This window comes from Antechinus flavipes, chromosome 2 (assembly GCF_016432865.1).
Source record: "Antechinus flavipes isolate AdamAnt ecotype Samford, QLD, Australia chromosome 2, AdamAnt_v2, whole genome shotgun sequence".
Classification (NCBI taxonomy): domain Eukaryota; kingdom Metazoa; phylum Chordata; class Mammalia; order Dasyuromorphia; family Dasyuridae; genus Antechinus; species Antechinus flavipes.
This window is the reverse complement of record NC_067399.1, coordinates 627,273,628-627,293,420: the sequence shown is the minus strand read 5'-3', so window position 1 is coordinate 627,293,420 and position 19,793 is coordinate 627,273,628. Positions and strand designations below refer to the sequence as shown.

General features: G+C 36.8%; 1 protein-coding gene across 1 annotated transcript in view; it reads right to left on the bottom strand.

The window, feature by feature from the left end:
- Positions 1–9,828: 9,828 nt before the first annotated feature.
- The window catches only part of MAT1A (methionine adenosyltransferase 1A), a 46,508-nt gene continuing 36,543 nt past the window's right edge, over positions 9,829–19,793 (bottom strand). Inside the window, exons 6-9 of the mRNA XM_051981967.1 lie at positions 19,127–19,345; positions 14,500–14,682; positions 13,648–13,781; positions 9,829–12,848 (exon numbers count right to left, since the gene is read on the bottom strand). Of these exons, the coding sequence (XP_051837927.1) occupies positions 12,746–12,848; positions 13,648–13,781; positions 14,500–14,682; positions 19,127–19,345 (639 nt within the window). The 3' untranslated portion in view covers positions 9,829–12,745. The remainder of the gene's footprint in view (positions 12,849–13,647; positions 13,782–14,499; positions 14,683–19,126; positions 19,346–19,793) is intronic.

Here is a 19,793-nt window from a genome sequence, read left to right as displayed (position 1 = left end):
CTGGGATGTCCCCAACACAAAATAGGTCATGAGAGATGAAAGTATTTGGGAAATTCTTATTAAAGACATCCTTGTGACTTAGGTACATTTTTCTTCTTTTTTTTTTTTAAATTTTTAAATAACTTTTTATTGACAGAATCCATGCCAGGGTAATTTTTTACAAAATTATCCCTTGCATTCACTTCTGTTCTGATCTTTCTCCTCCCTCCCTCCACCCCCTCCCCCAGATGGCAAGCAGTCCTATACATGTTGAATACAATATATGTGTGCAGAACCAAATAGTTCTCTTGTTGTACAGGGAGAATTGGATTCAGAAGGTATAAATAACCCAGGAAGAAAAACAAAAATGCAAGCAGTTTATATTCATTTCCCAGTGTTCTTTCTTTGGATGTAGCTGCTTTTGTCCATCTTTGATCAATTAAAACTGAATTAGTTCTCTTTATCGAAGAGATCCACTTCCATCAGAATACATCCTCAAACAGTATCGTTGTTGAGGTATATAATGATCTCCTGGTTCTGCTCATTTCACTTAGCATCAGTTCATGTAAGTCTCGCCAGTCCTCTCTGTATTCATCCTGCTGGTCATTTCTTACAGAACAATAATATTCCATAACATTCATATACCACAATTTACTCAACCATTCTCCAATCCATTCATTTTCCAGCTTCTAGCCACTACAAACAGGGCTGCCACAAACATTTTGGCACATACAGATCCCTTTCCCTTCTTTAGTATCTCTTTGGAGTATAAGCCCTGTAGTAGCACTGATATGCGTAGTTTGATAACCTTTTGAGCATAGTTCCAAATTGCTCTCCAGAATGGCTGGATGTATTCACAATTCCACCAACAATATATCAGTGTCCCTGTTTTCTCACATCCCCTCCAACATTCTGCATTATCTTTCCTTGTCATTCTAGCCAATCTGACAGGTGTGTAGTGGTATCTCAGAGTTGTCTTAATTTGCATTTCTCTGATCAATAATGATTTGGAACACTCTTTCATATGAGTGGTAATAGTTTCAATTTCATCCTCTGAAAATTGTCTGTTCATATCCTTTGACCATTTATCAATTGGAGAATGGCTTGATTTCTTATAAATTTGAGTCAGTTCTCTATATATTTTGGAAATGAGGCCTTTCTCAGAACCTTTGACTGTAAAAATGTTTTCCCAGTTTATTGTTTCCCTTCTAATCTTGTCTGCATTAGTTTTGTTTGTACAAAAACTTTTCAATTTGATATAATCAAAATTTTCTATTTTGTGGTCAATAGTGATCTCTAGTTCTTCTTTGATCATAAATTCCTTCCTCTTCCACAGGTCTGAGAGGTAAAGTATCCTATGTTCTTCCAATTTATTTATAATTTCATTCTTTATGCCTAGATCATGAACCCATTTTGATCTTATCTTGGTGTGGGTCAATGCCTAGTTTCTGCCGTACTAATTTCCAATTTTCCCAGCAAGTTTTGTCAAATAATGCATTCTTATCCCAAAAACTGGGGTCTTTGGCTTAGTCAAACACTAGATTATTAAAGTTATTGGTTGTTTTGTCCTTTGAACCTAACCTATTCCATTGATCAACTAGTCTATTTCTTAGCCAATACCAGATGGTTTTAATAACTGCTGCTTTATAATATAATTTTAGATCTGGTACAGCTAGGCCACCTTCATTTGATTTTTTCTTTCATTAATTCCCTTGAAATTCTTGACCTTTTGTTTTTCCATGTGAACTTTGTTGTTATTTGATATATTTTTCTTCTTCCTTCACTGGGAATATTAATTGGCAAATTAGTTGAAGAAATTAAATATATAATAACTGACATTTATATAGTGCTTTAAAGTTTTCAAAATATTTTACATAGTAATATACACTTCACAACATTACCCTGTGAGGTATGTACTATGGGAATTATTATCCTCATTTCTTGACTCCAAGTCTCTATCTATTATAGCTTAGTGTTTCCATATACTTCTTCCTACAGCCCAGAGATTGGGAGAGAAGTAGGTGGGGAAAGGGGAATTCTTTTCAGTAGTGGAAAAATCCTGATCAAATACTTTGCCCCTGTATGAAAATTCAGTCTCTTCTACCCTCTAGTGGCCAAAATAACTTATGACTAAAAACTTGCTTTAGTTATAAGTTCCTCATTGCCTCTTCAATGATATATTATTTCCCGGATCATCTGATTCACAAATAAACTTTAAAATGTCACTGCAGATTAGAATAAACAACTATAAATTACTATCTTCACAACCCCAAACTATTTTGCTGCAAAAGGATTAGAGAGGAATAAAAGTTTCTTTAGAGCTTGTTCTAGTATCAAATAAAGGGTGTGTGGGTGTTCAAGAAGGACTAGCACCTCAGGTATAAGGGCTTGCCAGACTCTTTTCAAGGCTGCTCCTGGCATTCAGCTCTCATTTGTGACTCCTAAAATTTGTAGCAAGAAATTATCTGAGCTTGGAGAAAGAAATATGTTGGGGTGGCAAGCATCCCCTTCTCTTTACCTTTCAGTGTCAGAATCCAGATGTTTCATGTGATCTATCCCAAGGGATGTGGTTTTACTATGCATGCAAATGTCTTTAGGCTTGATTCATCTTAAACTTGTAATAACTTTCCTCTTTAAATTGTGAAAATCCTGCAAAAAGTGAGAGGAATCTCTTTTTCTGATACTAAAATAGAAGCTCTTCTGTCTGGGGGACATCGTCACTTTTAGGACACAGCATTCAGAACTCCCCTCAGCTAAAATAAAAAGGAGGGCAGACTGGAATTTACTGAAAGATTTAAGAATTCATTGTTCTCTCTTTATCTCCACAGTACCTCTTTCAAAAGAGTTGAACTCTGTAAACATAACCTTCCTGCTCAAAGTAGGCTAGGTAGAAGCAAATATTAGTTGAGGGGAAAGGGCCCTGAGATTATATTCAAGGTCTCTACACAACTTCATGGGGAATGAGAGCTTTCATTTCCTGGCTGACCACAGGTCTAGCATTGACCTTCACTTTCCAGTAATGTCAACAAAAGTTTGAGGGTACTTCCAGATACTTAGCCTTCCAAAATTATTCCAGTAACGGGATGATGACTGCTGGAAATTTATAATCTCTGACCCAAAGGTATGCCTCAAAGAAGTCGAAGTGTTACAGTTTGGGTACAACATAATCATCTAGCCCTCCAGTGCCTTTTGGACCTTCAACCTCAAGCAGTTTCCAGCAAAAGTCTGATATAAGTCTTCTTCTGAAATACATACATACACATACATTGCAGAACAGCACAATAGCATGGTTGCAACAAATAAGGATTTATTCTGTACTCCAATTAGTAAGACCCACACTTCCATGAAACATTTTCCATGAAAAGATGTTTAGCTTTCTTGTTCTAACTTGATTTATCATAATACTGCTCTGTAACTGTAACACAGAAATCCAGCCTCAACACAGGTCAGAAGTCCTAGTTCTCCTAACTTTTATATGCTGTTTACAATCCTTTATTAGGATTGTGCCTGTGGTTACCATTTTGGTACTTTGCCATCTCTTGTTTATTTTGTTATTGATCTCTTTTTTATGTTCTGAATTATGTATGCAGAACTGCCATTTTTCTCACTGTACATCCCAAAGATCCAAGACAGAGAATGAGGAGGTCAAGTTACTAACTTTAGCAGTTACATATTAATTCCCATCAGGTCCACTGTAAATTCTGGACCACATAAAAACAATATGGGAAAAATTATCTGCATCTTTGTTTAACTTTTAGTGTAATCTATGATTCCTGTTTTGTTTAAGTCTTCTTGCTGCAGCAATGTTATTGAAGAGAATATTTTATTTTGTCCATTTTTTAAAGATTTGTACTTCTGTCCCAAAAAATTGTAAATTCCAAGAAGGAGCAAAGAGCTAGAGAAAGTCAACTATATACACCAATATGTTCTTAGGTTTGTAGATAAATCAAATAATGGAAAGAATAGATATGTGCTAGGAGGAAGAATAGAAGGCAAAAAGGACTATATGGGAGTGGGGGTAAATAAAGAACTAAAAATCTATGTTGAAAAATCAAAAGATAGAAAGTCTAGGAGATAGATGACTCCCCTAATTTCAAGTAACTCAGCAAAGGAATCTGATCAACTTGTCTTCTAAATCCTTAAAATGGCTACTGCTATCTATATATGGAGACTATCTGTCAGATAAATGAAGTGCCTAGGATTTCTTTTATGTTGAAAGATTATGAAACTTCAAAAAAAATAAGGAAACCTTAAAAAATCACAATTTTTCAGACATTCATGCATGCCATATATACCATGTTGACTGCAAATTTATGGGACAGAAATACAAATCTTTAAAAAATGGATCAAAATCAAATATCTCATTCTCTTCAATAACATCACTGCAGCAAGAAGATCTAAACAAAACAGGAATCATAGACTACACTAAAACTTAAACAAAGATGCAGATAATTTTTCACATATTGTCTTTATGTGGTCCAGAAATTATACCATGTCCCTCAGTCATATCAGGGCCCTATGCAGATGTGGCCCCCTCTTTCTTGTGATTTAAGGTGAGCACAAAGCTTTGCCTATACCAAACTATCTTACTTACTGGCCTACTCTGCCACCAAGTGCTCACCACTATAGTCACACTTTTCAATTAGCCAACAAAGACACCTACAGTTACCAATGTAACCCATGGGCACCAAATGTACTGCTTCCTTTTCACTTCTCTACATCCTTATTTTTCTTCCATCCTCAACTCTGGAACCTCACATGTTAATGTTCTCTTCTCTTCCTCTTCCCTCCATTTAACCTGATATTTCCTTATCTGGGTATATGATATTCCCTACTCCATCCCACTACAATTTAAACTCCTTGAGGTCAAGAGATGTTTTGTTCTTTGTCTTGGACTGCCCAACACATTGAGTGTCTTGCACATGGTAGATACTTAATAAGTATTCTGTTGTTATTCTTTTTATAACTTAGCTTTCCTTTTCCCTTTCTCTTAGAAGGCCTCTTCTAGGATTGTATTCGCCAGTGGACCCTCAGAGATTGAATGATCTAAAATACAAGTGCTTATTATGTGGAAGGCATTATAATAGGGCTGGAGTTACAGAGATTAAAATGCCACTAATATAATACTTTAAGATTTGCTAAGTGCTTTATATGTGTTATCTCATTTGATCCTCAGGACAATCCTAGGAATTAAAGATTTCATTTTTACAAATAAGGAAATATAAATGACTTAGAATCTCTCAGTTAGCAAGTGACTAAGGCAGAATTTGACCTTCTTTCCTATGCTCAAAGAATTTAAGTCTAAAGGAGGTGGGGGCAACCTTAAAACATGTAATAAGATGCTAGAACAAGTAATAAGATATCTGCCTTATTTCCAGGAGCCCTGAGTAAACTAAGCACTGACCTACTAACCACAGGACCACGTTCCTTAATCTTCTCTCATCCCACTCACATGATAACAACTTTCTATTCATTTGTGGAGGAAATTTGGAGAGCCTGGAAATTTCTGACCTATTCTTCCACCTTCCCAGAATATCCCCCTCTAGACCTTCTTTAAAAAACTTCTCAGAAACAATTCTTCCCAGTTGTTGCTTCTTATTCGCATTCCCATCCACATATTCATTCTTACAATGACACAGTTGAATGCTGCATTCAGTCCAGATGAATCATTCTCATTGGGTTAATTCACCAACACTTCAGTTCAATATGTAATGACCACTGTGTGTATGCTAGTCCAGATAGCTAGCACTCAGAGATGTATTAATTGGATCCTCCCAAAAGCCCAGTTGAACAGGGTTATTATTGTTATCCTCATTTTACAGATGAGGACACTGAAGTCCAAGAAGTTGCCCAGGATCAGTCAGCTATTAAGCTTATGGTGTGGAATTTGAACACAAATATGAACTCAGGCTCATCTGGGTACCATTCTACCACTCAGCCCTTCATCGTCTTTTCCCTAGATTATTAATTAAAAAAAAAAGGCTTTTCTAATTAGTCTTGCTACTCCAATCTGTGACAGCTAGGCAGGTCAGTGGGTGGATTTCTAGCCCTGGAATCAGGGAAAACTCATCTCTCTTATTTCATATCTGGCTCATATACTTACTAGCTGTGAGACCTGGGCAAGTCACTAGAATCTATTTGCTTCAGTTTCCTTATCTGTAATAGAAGTTAGAAAAGGAAGTGATAAATCACCCTAATATTTTTTTTTGCCAAGAAAACCCCAAATAGAGTCACAAACAACAGGACATGACTGAAATGACTGAACTACCACAAAAAACTTCAAACCTGACTCTTCTCAAATCTATCTTCCAGACCATATTGACTTAGAAAACCACAAATTAACATTATCTACATTGTACCTATATTTATTTTGTTAAACATTACCCAGTTACATTTTAATCATTGTTTGCACACTGAGAACTAGATACTTCTGCTCCATAAAACTTCCAAAGTATTACTCTTAAATCATAGATCTCACCATGAAACTCTCTTGTTAAAGAAATTTTATTACCTTCTTAATCCCCTTAGAATAAGAAAAAAAACAAAAAACAAAAAACTGTGCTTTGTTATGTAAAGCCTTTCATTCATTCTGGATCCAGTTTCTCTTTCCAGACTTAATCCACATTGTCTTTATGTAGCCACATTCTAGCCAGATTGTCCCAGTTACTATTCCCCACAACATTCCATTTCCTGACTATGCATCTGAGGTCCCCTGTGCCTGAAATACTCTCGCATCATTCTACTCATGTGCCACTTCCCACGCAAGTTCTTCCCTCATTCCCTTTAGTTGATGGTGCTCTCTACCTTCAAAACCCTTCATATTTACTTTGAATTTTCTTATTTATTTACATATGTGCCTGGCTCTCCTTTGCTCTTGCCTTTTTATATTTGTACCCTCAGCCCCTGACAAAATAGTAAGGGTAGAGATAAAGTTGGGGACTGGACAAATGATTTTATGAAACAGGGATATTAGATGAGAAAATTCCTAACACAAGGAATTCCACTCCTAACAGAAATGATCCTTCTAACATGACAAAAAATTGCCCCTACATCCATCCTCTTCCAAATTGCCCCATGCCTAAAATATAAAAATCCTCATCACTCTTGCAATCTTATCTACCATCCTAGGAGGCTGAGGAGGACTCAATCAGACCCACCTACGAAAGATCCTAGCCTACTCATCCATTGCACGTATAGACTGAATAGCAATTATTGTCCACATTAACCTCACTATAACTATCCTCAGTACAGGTTGGCACTGTCACTGAGACTTAAACAGCCTTCATTTTTGAAGCAGTTTATGTTAGAGGTAAAACCTGAATCCAGGTCTTTGTTCCTCAGAGGCTAACACTCCATGTACATCTTGACTCTCTCACTTAATAAACTTTTGTTAAATGAAAATGAGGAAGGATTGCCATTGCATCTGGCAGCTAATGAAGCCACTGATGACATTAAACAGAGAGCTTTCAATATATAATTGGGAGGGTGCTGAAACAATGGAAAGAATAAATGTATTCTTTCAAGAAGGTGATTAATAAACAAGGAAAGAAAAGAGATAGCAACTCAAGCATATGACAAAATTGAGAAAGGTTTTATTTTAGGTGATATGTCTATAGTCAGGAGTATAAGAACTAGGCCCCAACCTTAGAACATTAAACAGAGAGCTTTTAATATATAATTGGGAGGATGTTGAAGCAATGGAAATGATAAATTTAAATTATTCTTTCAAGAAGGTGATTAATAAAGGAAAGGGAAGAGATAGCAGCTCAAGCATATGGCAAAATTGAAAAAAGGTGGGTTTTAATTTTAAGTGATATTTCTATAAACAAGAATAAAAGAACTAAGCCCCAATCTTAGGGCCTTGTTCCTAGAACAAAGAATAGGTCCATTCCTGGAATCACAAATTTAAGAAGTTATTCAAGGTTACTATCTCCCTTTCTAAATAGAAAGTCTCCCTCAAAATATCTTCAAAATGATTCCTTAAAACCTTATCATATAACATACTGAGCTGAGCACCAAGAAATACTGAAATGGTATCTAAGGGACCTGAAAAATATTTAGCAATTTTCTCATCAAGGGACCTTCATCCCAGTAGAAAAGGAGGTAGGGAGATTCTCATGACTCGTTCTGTAGAAGGAGACATTAGACCTTCTGGAGGAACAGGTTGTACATGTCTCTGTATGTTCACACCAGACCACTCTTCATCATGCTCTGCAGAAGGCCCTGCATTTTTGAAGGCTATGAGAGCACCTGGCTTGGTAGTTCCTTCAAGTTCAAAGAACTTCAAGTACAAGTCTGCCAAATATCAATCTAGAAAACGAAGCAGCTGCCAAGCTAAGTGCACAGGTTCATGTCAACACAAGGCTGGCCATAAAGTGATGAGGTATTTCAGGTGCACTAATTCACAGAGTATCTACTGCAACAAAGTGGGATTGTGATCTATGTTGGTGAACTTGCACAAACAAATAGTATATTCTTGGAGCTGGAGAACAAGGAGGAAAGAGAGGAAAGGAGAGGAGAAAAGAAAATGAGAAGAACAAGGAAGAAAGATAGAGAGGATGAAGGAAGAACAAGGAAGAAAGATGAAGAAGGAAAGAGGAGAGGAGAAGGAAGAGGGGGAAATAAAGGAGAGAAAGGACAAGAAAAGGAAGTAGAGGAGGAAAGAAAAATTTATGATTTTTTAAAATTCTTTTAAGTTTATAGAGGATCCCCCCAAAATTTGTGTGGAGATACACACACACACACACACACACACACACACATATATGTTGTTGTTTGTCCTATTTTCAAGGGGGACTAATGTATAGGGTAATGTTTGATTCATGTGTAAATCAGATTTGAGTGAAGAAGAATTGCACAAAGTGGTCAGCCTTGTTCTTTCTTCCAAAGTCATTCCAGTCCAATGGCAGAACAAAATTCAGGACAACTGACAATGACTCGGGATATAGCAGATGAACTTGGTGCCTTCAACCTTCTGACCAAGCTCTAAGTGCTCCATTGTGTCTGCCTGCTTCAGTAGCCTTAATAGCCATTGAAACAAATTGTTTTCATCTGTCCCTTCTACCAGGAGAAGTGTTGGGGTAGATATCTCCCTACACACTGACAGGGTTGAGGCCTATTTGTTACCCCAGCCTGGTTTAGGCCATCTGCTGAGGTGGTTTACCAGGGTGTGATTGCTGCATGCTACAGCTCTCTGGACCTACAGTGAGAGTTGAGGGCCAGGTGGATAAGGAGTTCTGAAAAGGCTCAGCAAGCCCTCATATCAAAGGTGCTGGTTCTCCTTAAATACTCATACATCCCATATATGTATATATGTGTGTATATGTATATATAAATATATATTCATCCATATTATAAACAAATACAAATCTTTTGGGGGGAAGGAATACAAAAATCTACTATGAAACAGTATTAGGAAACATAAGAAGTCATATGTATTTACTTGTATTTTTTAACATTAAAGTTAAAACTGAATAAAAAGCAACGAAGAATTAGTAGCTCAACAAGTTCACTTATTCTCTTTTGCACATTCTCTCAAATCTTCAATTCCTTTAAGCAGTGAATACTGAATAACCAATCTGAATATAATGATATCATGATGGATTTCCTTGTACATTTGGATTTAAATTTGGTTTAGTGCCTTTTGCAGTATTATAGAATTAACCATTATGATCTGTAAAAGTTGGGGGAAAGTAGAATACACATGGTAGAGTGCAGAGAAAATTTTAGGTATCCAGAAGTCTGTCCCTCTGTTTCCATTTCAAAGTACACCCTTGCTTATTATTCTGCTTTTCCCATCTCTTATTTTGGAAGACTTTGAAAAATAGCAAAGACCGAGCCCAAGACTAATACTGTTTGAAATTTTATTTATTATATACAGAACTAGCAGGAGTTGAATATTAAGAAGGAAAGAAGTTAGCTTCATACAAATACCTTTCCTTAAAAAAAAGAAAGAAAGAAAGAAAAATCTTTGATGAGGGGGAAGAAGTAGAAAATCAATGAATTGCTAATAGGCTCAGAAATCAGCTTGCTCTTTATATTTCTGAAAAGGAAAAGTCAACAAAAATCAGGTCAATTACTCCTTTGGCACTTAACCAGTAAAGCCTGGCCAAGGCCAAATCTGGCTCTAAGTGTAAGGTGCTGTTAGAAGCAGAGGGACTTTGGGGTAAAATATAATTAAATTATAGCAGGACATTTCTGTATCTCATTTTGGCTTGAGGAGATAAATATTCTTTCTGTGATCAGAAAACATATTGCCATGGATGTGGGGGAAAAAAATAACAACAATAAGTACAGCTGGTGTCATAGAACAAGAACAAAGATGCTTTTCCATTAGTTAGTGGACCTCTTTGTCCTTAAAACTTCACCTATCAGAACTCTTTCATTAATGTGAAGAAAAATTGCATTTTCTGCTGGCAATGATCAGAGGAGACAGGTGGCTTGTCTTGTGGAGGTTGCATAACACTAACATCTTTGACAAATACTTGAAAATTATCCATCTGAAAAAAGTCTTATCCCAGCTATTCCTTTGGAGCCAAAAAAATTTTTAAGTGTATCAATGATTAAGATGTGAGGAAAAATTTAAGACAGAACATTATTGGTGATCAATGACAAAATGATGCTGGAATTTTTTTAGTTTCCTAGGCAGATAAGTAATTAATGAAAAGCAGGTGAGTCCACAGCTGCAAGGGCAATGGAGTATCAGGGAAAGAAATTTGACTTGACTTAAAGGAACAGGGAATTAAGTTTGGAGATGATAGACTATTCTCATTCATCATAGTATCCTTGGCTGATATGAGAAGTTTCTTCAGTGGCTGAGTTATTTTTCACCTTCCTTTCAGATAGAAAAAGGTGGGGAGTAAGATCTGAGGTATATTACATCTGCTACTTCCTGTAGCTTAGTGTTTTACATTCAAAAAATCAGCTTGACCTTTACAATGGGCCTGTCTATTAGCTATGGTTTTATGGTAAACTATATTCATTTAATTAAAAAATATCATTTCTCCAATGTATCTTAGAAAGTACCAGGTAAGAAGATGAAAGTACAATCAGAGTTTAGGACTTCAGTCCTTCACATGAAAAATACGTATGTACCTAATAGCTGTGTATTTTTTAGTAAAGAATTTGCTTCATTGATATTTCCTCTTCAGGGAACACAAGTCTCTTTAAAATGAGTTTTAAAGATTTATCTTCCTAACAGCAGCAGCTCTATGGAAAATTGAGCTCTGGTGCTAGCCCTTGAATGACACATTCTGATCTGGTGGATTTCTTGATTAGTTGGGTTTCCTCTTAGTTTTTTAGATGATGCTTTAGTCTTTCTAGCTTCTCACTAGTTCTTATCCTTCATTCCCTCCAAGAACAACCTGTAGGGTATTCTTGCTAGAACCTTTAGGGTATTCTTGCCAGGTAACACTTCGTGTGATTTGTATGAAATATTCCTGAGACAGAAGTAAATACTTCTTTAGCTTCTCTTTCTGGCCTTGTCTCTTTAACATTGAATCATAAAGATCATTGATTACCCATAAGCCAGGAAGCACCAGTCCTTTCTCCAGGCAGATGCAAACATATTTCTAGTAAGTTCCTCTTACTGTCCAATTTGATAAACACTTGGGAAGCTCCTACTATGTAAAAGGCACTGAGCTAGAGTGCCATTAAAAACCTGTTTTCTCTATGAAGTCTGTTCCTTGACAGAAAACAGACCCAGAGCACCAAGAGGGGGACCAGGAAGGACCCCGAGACTTCAGAACATGACCCTGAAATGGATTAGACATGGCACTTAGGCTCCTACAATCATAGATTTGGAACTGGAATTTACAGGAGCTGAAGCCCAGAGGAGTTAAGTGCTTTGCCTGAGGTCACAGAGATACTAACTGGCAAAGTTAAGATTTAAATCCAGAACTTCTGACTCAAATCCAAGTATCTCTTAATTGCATCACACTTGCTCCTAGACAAGAACTTTTCAGTGTAATTCAGATGTTTTTAACTGCTCCTTGGGCAGTATTTGGTGAATGAAGCCCATAAACCCCTTCTCAGAATAATGGCTTTAAATCATTAAAGGATATGGTTTCTATTTCAGTGAGAGGTTTGTGAAAATTAAGATGCCGGATTTTTTCCCCAGCTAAATTCACAGACCCCCTGAAATCTATTCAATGACTCCCTTGGAGCTCCCAGATAGAAACCTTTTGGTGCAAGGATTATCTCACAAATATAAGGCCCAATTTTTGAAACATTGACCCATCTGGGAAATCCTTGTCTTGGCACATGGCCAGTGAAGGAGGCCAATGTACCAAGAATGCAGGATTGCCATTGAAAGAAAAATAAATCTGGGTCCTAGAACTCCCCGGTTCCAAACCCTACTACCACCACTGACCCCTGAGTGATAAAGGGATAAAAACTGAAATTAGCATATCTACACAGTTTGGATATATGCCTTTTCTTTGAAATCATATTGTCCTACATCAGAATCAAGAGTTAAGGAAAAATCATTATCAGCTTTACAAACAGATCTGATCTAGCAACACTAGAAAGACGAATTTTCTTCCAGGCTTTCTGCTGATGGCAACATGCTAAAAATGGGCATGGCTGCCACTAACTAGGGGCAGTGGTGAAGAATAGAACCAATTCCCATAGAGATAATATGTAGTCTGTCAGTATTGTTTAGCTCTCTGATCTGGATATAGAGTGGTCAAGGGGAATGGAAATCCAGGGCCATCTTGCAATGAGGAATCCTATTGTGTTCTCTTCAAGAGACTGGTTCTTGCCAACATTAAAATTTGAGCTTCTTAGGAATTTCCCAGGGAAATTCACTTCTTCCAAAATGGCCATAGCATGCTGTCTTCTGATAAATTGGCTTCTTCAAATCAAGGTCCCTAAGAGTTCAGCAAAAGGAAAAAGAATGTTCTATTATTCTGGAATTGCATTCTATGAATCACATGCATTATAAACACCAGAGAACCAAAACTAGGGAACATGCTCTTTCTATATATCATTTGGGAAGAATAATAGCACCCTCCTCACTGGGTTGTGGCAAGCATCAAATAAGTTAATATGGACAAAATAAATTCTAAACCACTATAAAATACAGCTTTACTGTTATTATATAAAGTTTGAGTTTTAGGATGTCATGAAAATTCTTTGTTAGAGAATTTAGCTATGTTACTACAATGAAGAATTCATTGAAATTATTCCCTATGCCAGGCTCTACCATCTTTTATGACCATGTCACCCCATGCTCAAGAATGTTTAATGGTTCTTTATCACCTCTAGGAAATTTCACAAATTGGATCGGGCTTTCTTTGCCAGGTTTCCTGCACATTAATCCTATTCACCTTCTTGAAGTTTCTTGGGCAAGGAAACAGATATGTCTGGCCCTAGATATTTCCCTTTGCCCAGAATGCACTCCTTGCTCATTCCTATCCAGTTGAATCCTTAGATTCCTTCAAAGCTCAGCTCATGTTTATGGGTGAGCTTTTCTACTTTTCTTCTTCCTCCAAAAATCATAATTCCAGAAAGAAAAAATCATTTGTCTTATTTTCTCTTTAGTGAATGAGAAGCAGAGAGGGAATCTAAAGTAGACTGGAAAAGGGAAAATGGTTATAGCTTCTTTAGAACCATGTCTGTGTCTGTGGGTGCCCACTCATACAAACTTTGCAACCATCAGAGCATTACCTGACAATGACTCCAGGACGAAGATCAAAATTCTTATTCACCACATCTAATAGCTCTTTCTCTGTCTTTTGGGAGGTCCCGTAGGTGAACAGGGAAATTGAGAGAGGTTCAGCCACACCAATAGCATAAGAAACCTTCATAAAAGGATGGGGCAAAAGAGACAAATTAGCTGTGAGTCTTTTCCATCCCCAAAGCCATAACTAGCAGTTCTGACAGCTAAGGTAAGCAACATGAAAGATGCCCTTAAATTAATTTTTAAAAACAAATTCAATTGAGGTTAAAGTAAAATCGATATCTCAGGGATATACTTCTAACCATAAGGAGATAGACTCTAAGCCACTGCCCATTGGCAGAAATAGGCTGTTTCAAGGGAGATCAGTGTCAGGAAGTGAGCCACTATTTAGCTTCCTATTTTAACTAATAATAATAATACATAGATGCTAATCTCAGTTGTTTTTTGGATGAAGTATAAATTCCATCAGAACCTCTAAATTTTGATACCCTGGGACAAATCACCCATTGTCCCACCCTAATCTTACCTCTACCCATCCCTTATCATAATTCAGGGCTTGATAAAAGCAAGAAATCTAAAGTCTCTATTCTACCATCTTAAGATTACCACTTTACCACAAATAAGGTCTTTTTCTTTTAGTCTTTTTCCTTCAGCAACATATAAGGGGAAAGGATAGCATAGGGTAAAATGGAATTCTGCAAATGAAGGACTGACTAATAGATAGTAAACTTAACTTTAAGCATCTCAGAAATCATAGATTTTAATCAGAAAGTGGATCCTGAAATAGAAAAGATATTGGGAGAAAGGGGTAGAGAGGAAGGAGAAAAGCATCAACATACTTGCACAAGAACTCTCCGACAAAGTTTGGCTTTCACTAGGGACTTTGCCACCCAACGGGCTGCATAGGCTGCAGAGCGGTCCACCTTGGTATAGTCCTTCCCGGAGAAAGCTCCACCCCCATGGGCACCCCAGCCTCCATAAGTGTCCACAATGATCTTCCTGCCGGTGACTCCTGCATCCCCCTGCAAGGAGGCAAGAATAAGAGTCATATGAGCAGTTTCCGACAGAGGAATAAGCAGCAACAGCATCCAGAATCAATCAATATCTATTGAGTATCTATCATGTTCCAGGTACGTGCTGAACTCCAGGGATGCAAAAAGAGGTCAGACAATCCTTCCCTTAAGGAACTCACAAGAAGATAATGGCATCAGTCCATTTTCCTATGCTGTGGCCACTGATAGATCAGAACTCAGGAGAGCAACTGCCTCTGTTGACCTTAGTTAAGTCCTGTCTCCCCTTTGAACCTCAGTTTCCTCATCTGTAAAGTGAACGGGGTGGGGGAGGAAGAGCAACCAGATGATGGCTAAAGAAATAGTTCTGAGAGAAAACCAGTCCTTACAAACTGTTAGAATGGAAATTGTCCACTAGATGGTGATATTGGGTCAGTGGTGTTTAGAATTATTCGCCAAAGTCCCTACTTATGTCACTGGATTTCTAATCAGGCCTCCTGAGCAGGACCAACACCCGCCAGGCAAGTATGATGAACAGGATATAATAGATGTCTTATGGGTCAAAGTGTCACTGGGGCAAGGCCACCTGCTCCCGGACACCAGAGTCATTAATTGCTATTTACCCTTATATATTCACTCTTTTCTTTGGAACTTTAAGACTTTTGCAAATGTCATGGAGAATGAGCAGTTACTTGTGCTTAAAGCTGAATCAAATAATATTCTACTTTCCAGTTAACTCCTTCATAGGAATAATGAGAAATGAGACATAGGATTCTACACCTGGGGGATCTTATCCCCCTACACCTAGATAAGATGGTGCAAGAATAAGAATTATAGTGATGATGAGACAGCTAGACAGGGCAGTGGGACAGAGTGCCTGATTTGGAGTCAAAAAGACCAAGTTTCAATTCTCTCCTCAAATACTTATTAACTGGGTGATCCCATTCTCATCATTTAACTTCTGTATGGCCTCAGTTTCTCCATATGTAAAATACCAATAGCACCCAACTAGAGTGTTGTTGTAAAGACTAAATGAGATAGTATATGTAAAGCATATGTTCAAAATGTGCATCTTTGAATATATTTGCATATTACTCCACATATTTGCAAATCTTAAAGTGATATATATATATACACACATTATATATATAAATATATATTAGCCATTAATTATTATTGTGGGTATCATCATTGTTATTATTGTTGTTTTTTATTGTGAAGAAATGTAGTGCAGAAAGAATGGCTTTGGACTCTGAAGATCTGGATTCAAATCTCATCTCTGACATTAACTACCTTGTGACAATCAGTTTCCTGACTTGCACCATGAAGAGTTAAACTAAATGGCCTCTGGGCTTCCTTCCTAATCAAAATGTATGATCTCACATTCCTGTAGCTAAGAAATCTTCACTTTGGAAAATTCTAGGGTGAATAAGAAAAAGCCTTCCCACTGCCCCAGATTTTGAGGACAAACTGACATTAACAAAGAAGGTGCATAATCTAGGTGCTGGGAAGGAGTAGAGGAAGAAAGGAAGAGGAAAAGTCATCATGTAGCACCTATAATGTGTCAGGTACTATGTGAAACTCTTTACAGATATAATCTCACTTGACCCTCATAATAATCTGTGAGGCAAATGCTGTTATTATCCCTATTTTATAGCTAAAGAAACCAGAGTAAACATAAGTTAAGTGACTTGCTTTAGATCACACAGCTAGTAAGTATCTAAGGTAGAAATTTAAATCAAGTCTTCCTGACTTCCTCTGCAGAAAAGGGAAACGTCAGAGATATATCATAACCCTGTGTGGGGCAGAAAATAAGAGAATCATCTCAGGAGAACAGGAAAAGGGCAGTCTGCTCCCTCACAATAAGCCTCTCATGATAAGCAGCTGGATGGGCAGGCCATGGATTTCATCCAGCAATGAATATATCTAGGACAAACAGGGAAATTGGACAATGGATAGGCCCTTAAATGGAATAGACGGAAAAAAAGAGAGCTAATTTGTATTTGAAAAATTGGGTAGTATTCCACCCTAAAACAAAGGCCCAGACCAATACTGTCCCACTAGAACTTGATTTGGTCTTCACTGCTTTGCCTGGTTTCAGCTCCACAGAACAAGATGCCCCCAAGTTCATCACTTCTAAATCCATAGCCTTGCTGCTAATTCAAGACTTGATTGACCATCCTCCCCTTATCCTCTTCTTTTCTCTGATAAATCCTCCCAATGCTTTCCTTTATAAAAGACAAACTGGACTCCTTCTACTTTGCATCTGATACTCTCCCTCATTTCAGCTCAAAGGAATAAGATGTTGCCTATTTTGTTCACCTCTGCCTTCTCTTCCTGCCCTTTTTTGTATGTTGTCTTCCTTTAGATTATAAGGTCCTTGAAGGCTGCAGCTGTCTTTTTTTTTTTTCTTATATCCTTTAATGCTTAGCAGATCTCCTAGCACATAATAGGCACTTGACAAATATGTTTTTGATTGGATTAGATAGAACTACTCAATTAAGAATCACAGAATGTCATAGTCTCTGAAAAACTAAAGGTCACCTCTAAGTGGATATGTATGATGGTCATAAATATAGTGAGTATTTTCTTCTCATCCTGGGTAACTCCTTTCCATGTCAGCCTATAAATCCTCCTTAAATCTACTTGCTATTCTGAAAGTGCCTAACTCTGAATCTCTTAATACCATCTAGATAGTACTGGGCTATTCACTTGTTATCCCTCATTCACTCTAGGTTATTGGAATATAATAATAGTTCAAAGAGTAGCTAAAGGAACACAATTAATAAAACACAGACCCTGGAGTCAGGAAGACCCAAATTCCAATCTAGCTAAATGAGCTACTCTCTTTGCATCTAAGTCTCATAAAATGGGGACATAATAGTTCCTACCTTCCAATGTTGCTATAAGGATTAAACGAAATAATATTTGGAAAGCACTTTGCAAACCTTAAAGTTCTAGATATACATTAGCATTATTACTATTAAGTTCATATAGGGATATTTTACTTGGAAAAGGAAAGATTAAGGGTATATGACAGTTGCCTTAAAGGACTTGAAAGCTTCTTATGTGGAAGAAGTATTAAATTTGTTCCTGAGATTTCAGAAAGTAGAGATAAATTCCAAACTCCACTGTGCCACTTCAAATCAACTCCTATGTCTCCCTGGACATACATGTGGACATGGAGCAAAAAGATACCAACCATGATGAAATACATTACCTACCCCCTGACAGAGAGGTGGTTGACATATTGAGATATATTTTTTTATTGTTGTTTGTCCTTCATTCTCAAAGAGAACTATGACATCAGAAAGGTGATATCATGAAATACAAGTGAATTGGATCTGAGTGAAGAAGGGTTGTGCAAGATCACCTGCCTCCCTTTCCCCTCGAGAGCCATCTGAGATTAGTAGCAAGGTACAGATCAAGACAATATAGCCTATTAAAAAGTGTTTTTCTTAAATATGCGTATTTGTTTCAAAAAGAGAGGGATTACTTTTCTCTGTTTTCCAAAAGTGAATATAAGAAAATTAATAGATTCTCGTTCATTACAAAATAGATAATAATAATATCATCTTTTTTTAATGATAGAGAGATAGATGATTAGATGGATAGATAGGTGAGTAGATAGATAAATAGATAATTGGATGTATGGATAGAAAAATAAGACAATAGATAAGTAGGTAGACATATTGATAGATGATAGAAAGATAGGTAATTGGATGTATGGATAGATATATAGTAAAACAGATAAATAGGTAGGTGACAGATTGATAGATGATAAAAAGATAGATGATAGATACATAGATAATTGGATGGAGAGATAGATAAATAAAAAGATGGATAAGTAGATAGGTAGACATTGATATATGATAGATAAATGGATGGATGAATAGGTAGATAAAATAGACAGACAGACAGATAGATAATTGGATGTATGGATAGACAAATAAGATGATAGATAAGTAGATAGGTAGACAGATTTATAAATGACAAAAAAAATAGATATATGGGTAATTGGATGTATAGATAGATATACAGTAAAATAGGTAAACAGGTAGGTAGACAGATTGATGGAAGATAGAGAGATAGATAGATAAACAGAAAAATAGATAATTGAGTGTATGGATAGATAAATAAGAAGATAGATAAGTAGATAAACATGTTGATAGATAATAGAGGGATAGATGGATGGATGGATGGATAAAATAGACAAACAGATATTTGGATGTATGGGTAGATAGATTAATAGTAAGATAGCTAAGTAGATAGGTAGACTGATAAATGATAGAAAGATAGATAGATGAATAGATAGATTGTTGGATGGTTGAGTAGATAGATAAGTGGATAAATAGAGAAGTATATAAATAACTAAATAGTAAGATTAATGCATAATTATACAGACAGGAATCTATAAAACAAACTGAATACTGAGATGTAAAGAAAAATAAGGCACCTGTGGCCCACCAATAACAAAACGCCCACTGGGCTGCAGGTGGTAAATTGTCTTTTCATCCAGATATTTTGAAGGCACCACAGCTCGGATCACTTGGTCCTTTAAAGCTTGGCGCATGTCCTCTAGCGTGATGTCCTCATTGTGTTGTACAGAAATCACAATGGTGTGAATACGCACTGGAATGACAGCCCCATTGTCCTGGATGTACTGGACAGTGACCTGCATGGAAAAGAAAAACAAGATGGTTACCATTCATGTTCCTTCCATATTGTGAACAGAGGACCAGGTTATAAATTGGTGCTATAGAGATGAGTGATTGCCATGGTTATGTGCACAAAATCCTCTTCTCTCATGTCTCATGATGGCAGGAAGGTAACCTAGTGTTCTCAAAGGCTGTACAAGAAAAGGATAGGCTCTGTAGGTCCTACCAGGTTGGAAACAACAGAAGACTAAACTGTAATTCTGTCATCCAAGAGTCAGTATAGCTAAATTTAAAATAATATCACCCTACTAACAATAAGAAAATAGTTTGCATTTATATAGTAATTTAAAATTTACAAATTTATAGTAAATTATACTAAATTATAGTAATTTAAAGTTTACAAATGTCACTATATTAACTATGCAACAATCTTGGTTGGAGAGCTATTATTATCCCCATTTTACA